The sequence below is a fragment of the Gavialis gangeticus genome, unplaced genomic scaffold (genome assembly GCF_001723915.1).
Source record: "Gavialis gangeticus isolate Ggan-Ray unplaced genomic scaffold, GavGan_comp1, whole genome shotgun sequence".
Classification (NCBI taxonomy): domain Eukaryota; kingdom Metazoa; phylum Chordata; order Crocodylia; family Gavialidae; genus Gavialis; species Gavialis gangeticus.
Genome location: NW_017729029.1, coordinates 38,600,571 through 38,601,573, shown reverse-complemented (window position 1 = coordinate 38,601,573; position 1,003 = coordinate 38,600,571). Strand labels below are relative to the sequence as shown.

The 1,003-nt window shown below is 57.2% G+C and overlaps 1 protein-coding gene across 1 annotated transcript in view; it reads left to right on the top strand.

Moving 5' to 3' along the window:
• Nucleotides 1-13: 13 nt before the first annotated feature.
• Nucleotides 14-1,003, top strand: part of LOC109300671 (protein ripply1-like) — a 10,051-nt gene continuing 9,061 nt past the window's right edge. Inside the window, exon 1 of the mRNA XM_019521429.1 lies at nucleotides 14-230. Within this exon, the coding sequence (XP_019376974.1) occupies nucleotides 124-230 (107 nt within the window). The 5' untranslated portion in view covers nucleotides 14-123. The remainder of the gene's footprint in view (nucleotides 231-1,003) is intronic.

Below are 1,003 nucleotides of genomic sequence, written 5' to 3'. Positions count from 1 at the left end.
CCCCCCAGCTTTTACCCCCTGCTCCTGCCCTGACGATTTGAGCCACCAGACCAGGAGGGCTATAAAGGTTTCGTAAGAAAGGCCCCAGGCAGTTGAGATAGACACTCATCCCCAGAACACACCATGGAAGCTGCTGCTCAATCTTGCCCAGTGCTGCATGGCTGGTTTAACCCATCCCCTCTCCCCTCAGGCTGCCAGAGCCCTGCTCAGGGGCTACACCAAGGAGGAAGGTAACAAGGCTTTTGGTCACTGTGTGGCTATAATGCCCCTTCTGTGGGTGAGGCCAGGCTGGAGATGGGCCTGGCAGAGGAGGGTGCAGGGTGGGTGCTGCCATGGGCCTGCTGGCAAAGGGGCAGTGGGAGCTGGGGTTCGAAGGGGTGGGTGGTGCAGGGGGGAGGGGACAAATGTTCATTCTAAGATTTGGCACTTCTCTTACCCAAGCACAACTGGGGGCCCCCCAGAAACAACATTGAGACAAGCCTCCGACCCCCTCTCTAACAGGCCCACTTCAGCAATGGCAAGCTGAAGTACAGAGGGAGGAAGGGACCTCCATGGCAGCACCAGGTGGAGGACCCTGGGGTCCCTGCATCTGTCCTGCTGTAACTGCCAGCCCTTATTCCCTTGCTCCTATTCCTCAGAGTGGAGTGCTTCACAGGCTGTCACAGATCCCTGAGAGCCTGCTGGATGGGTCACGATGTAACAACAGCACTGGCTCATGATGTAAAGTCCCTGGCAGGTTTAGGGAAGGGTAGGTCTGTAAACCCAGTGAATAGGATGAGGAAGTAATGACTTGCCCACAGTGTGAGACATGATGGCTGCAGATTCAAAGTATGGGGCTGCATTGTCTGTGCCTATGGGGTGAGGGGGGTTTGGTGTGTCACACAGGCTTGGCTGGGCAAGGCTGCTGGCAGAGGTGTGGGGGGGAGGAGGGTGCACCTTGGCAGGGATGCTGCTCTCTGCTGGGGTGAGTTGGGGCTTCTCAAAGACACAAAGCTCCTTGACT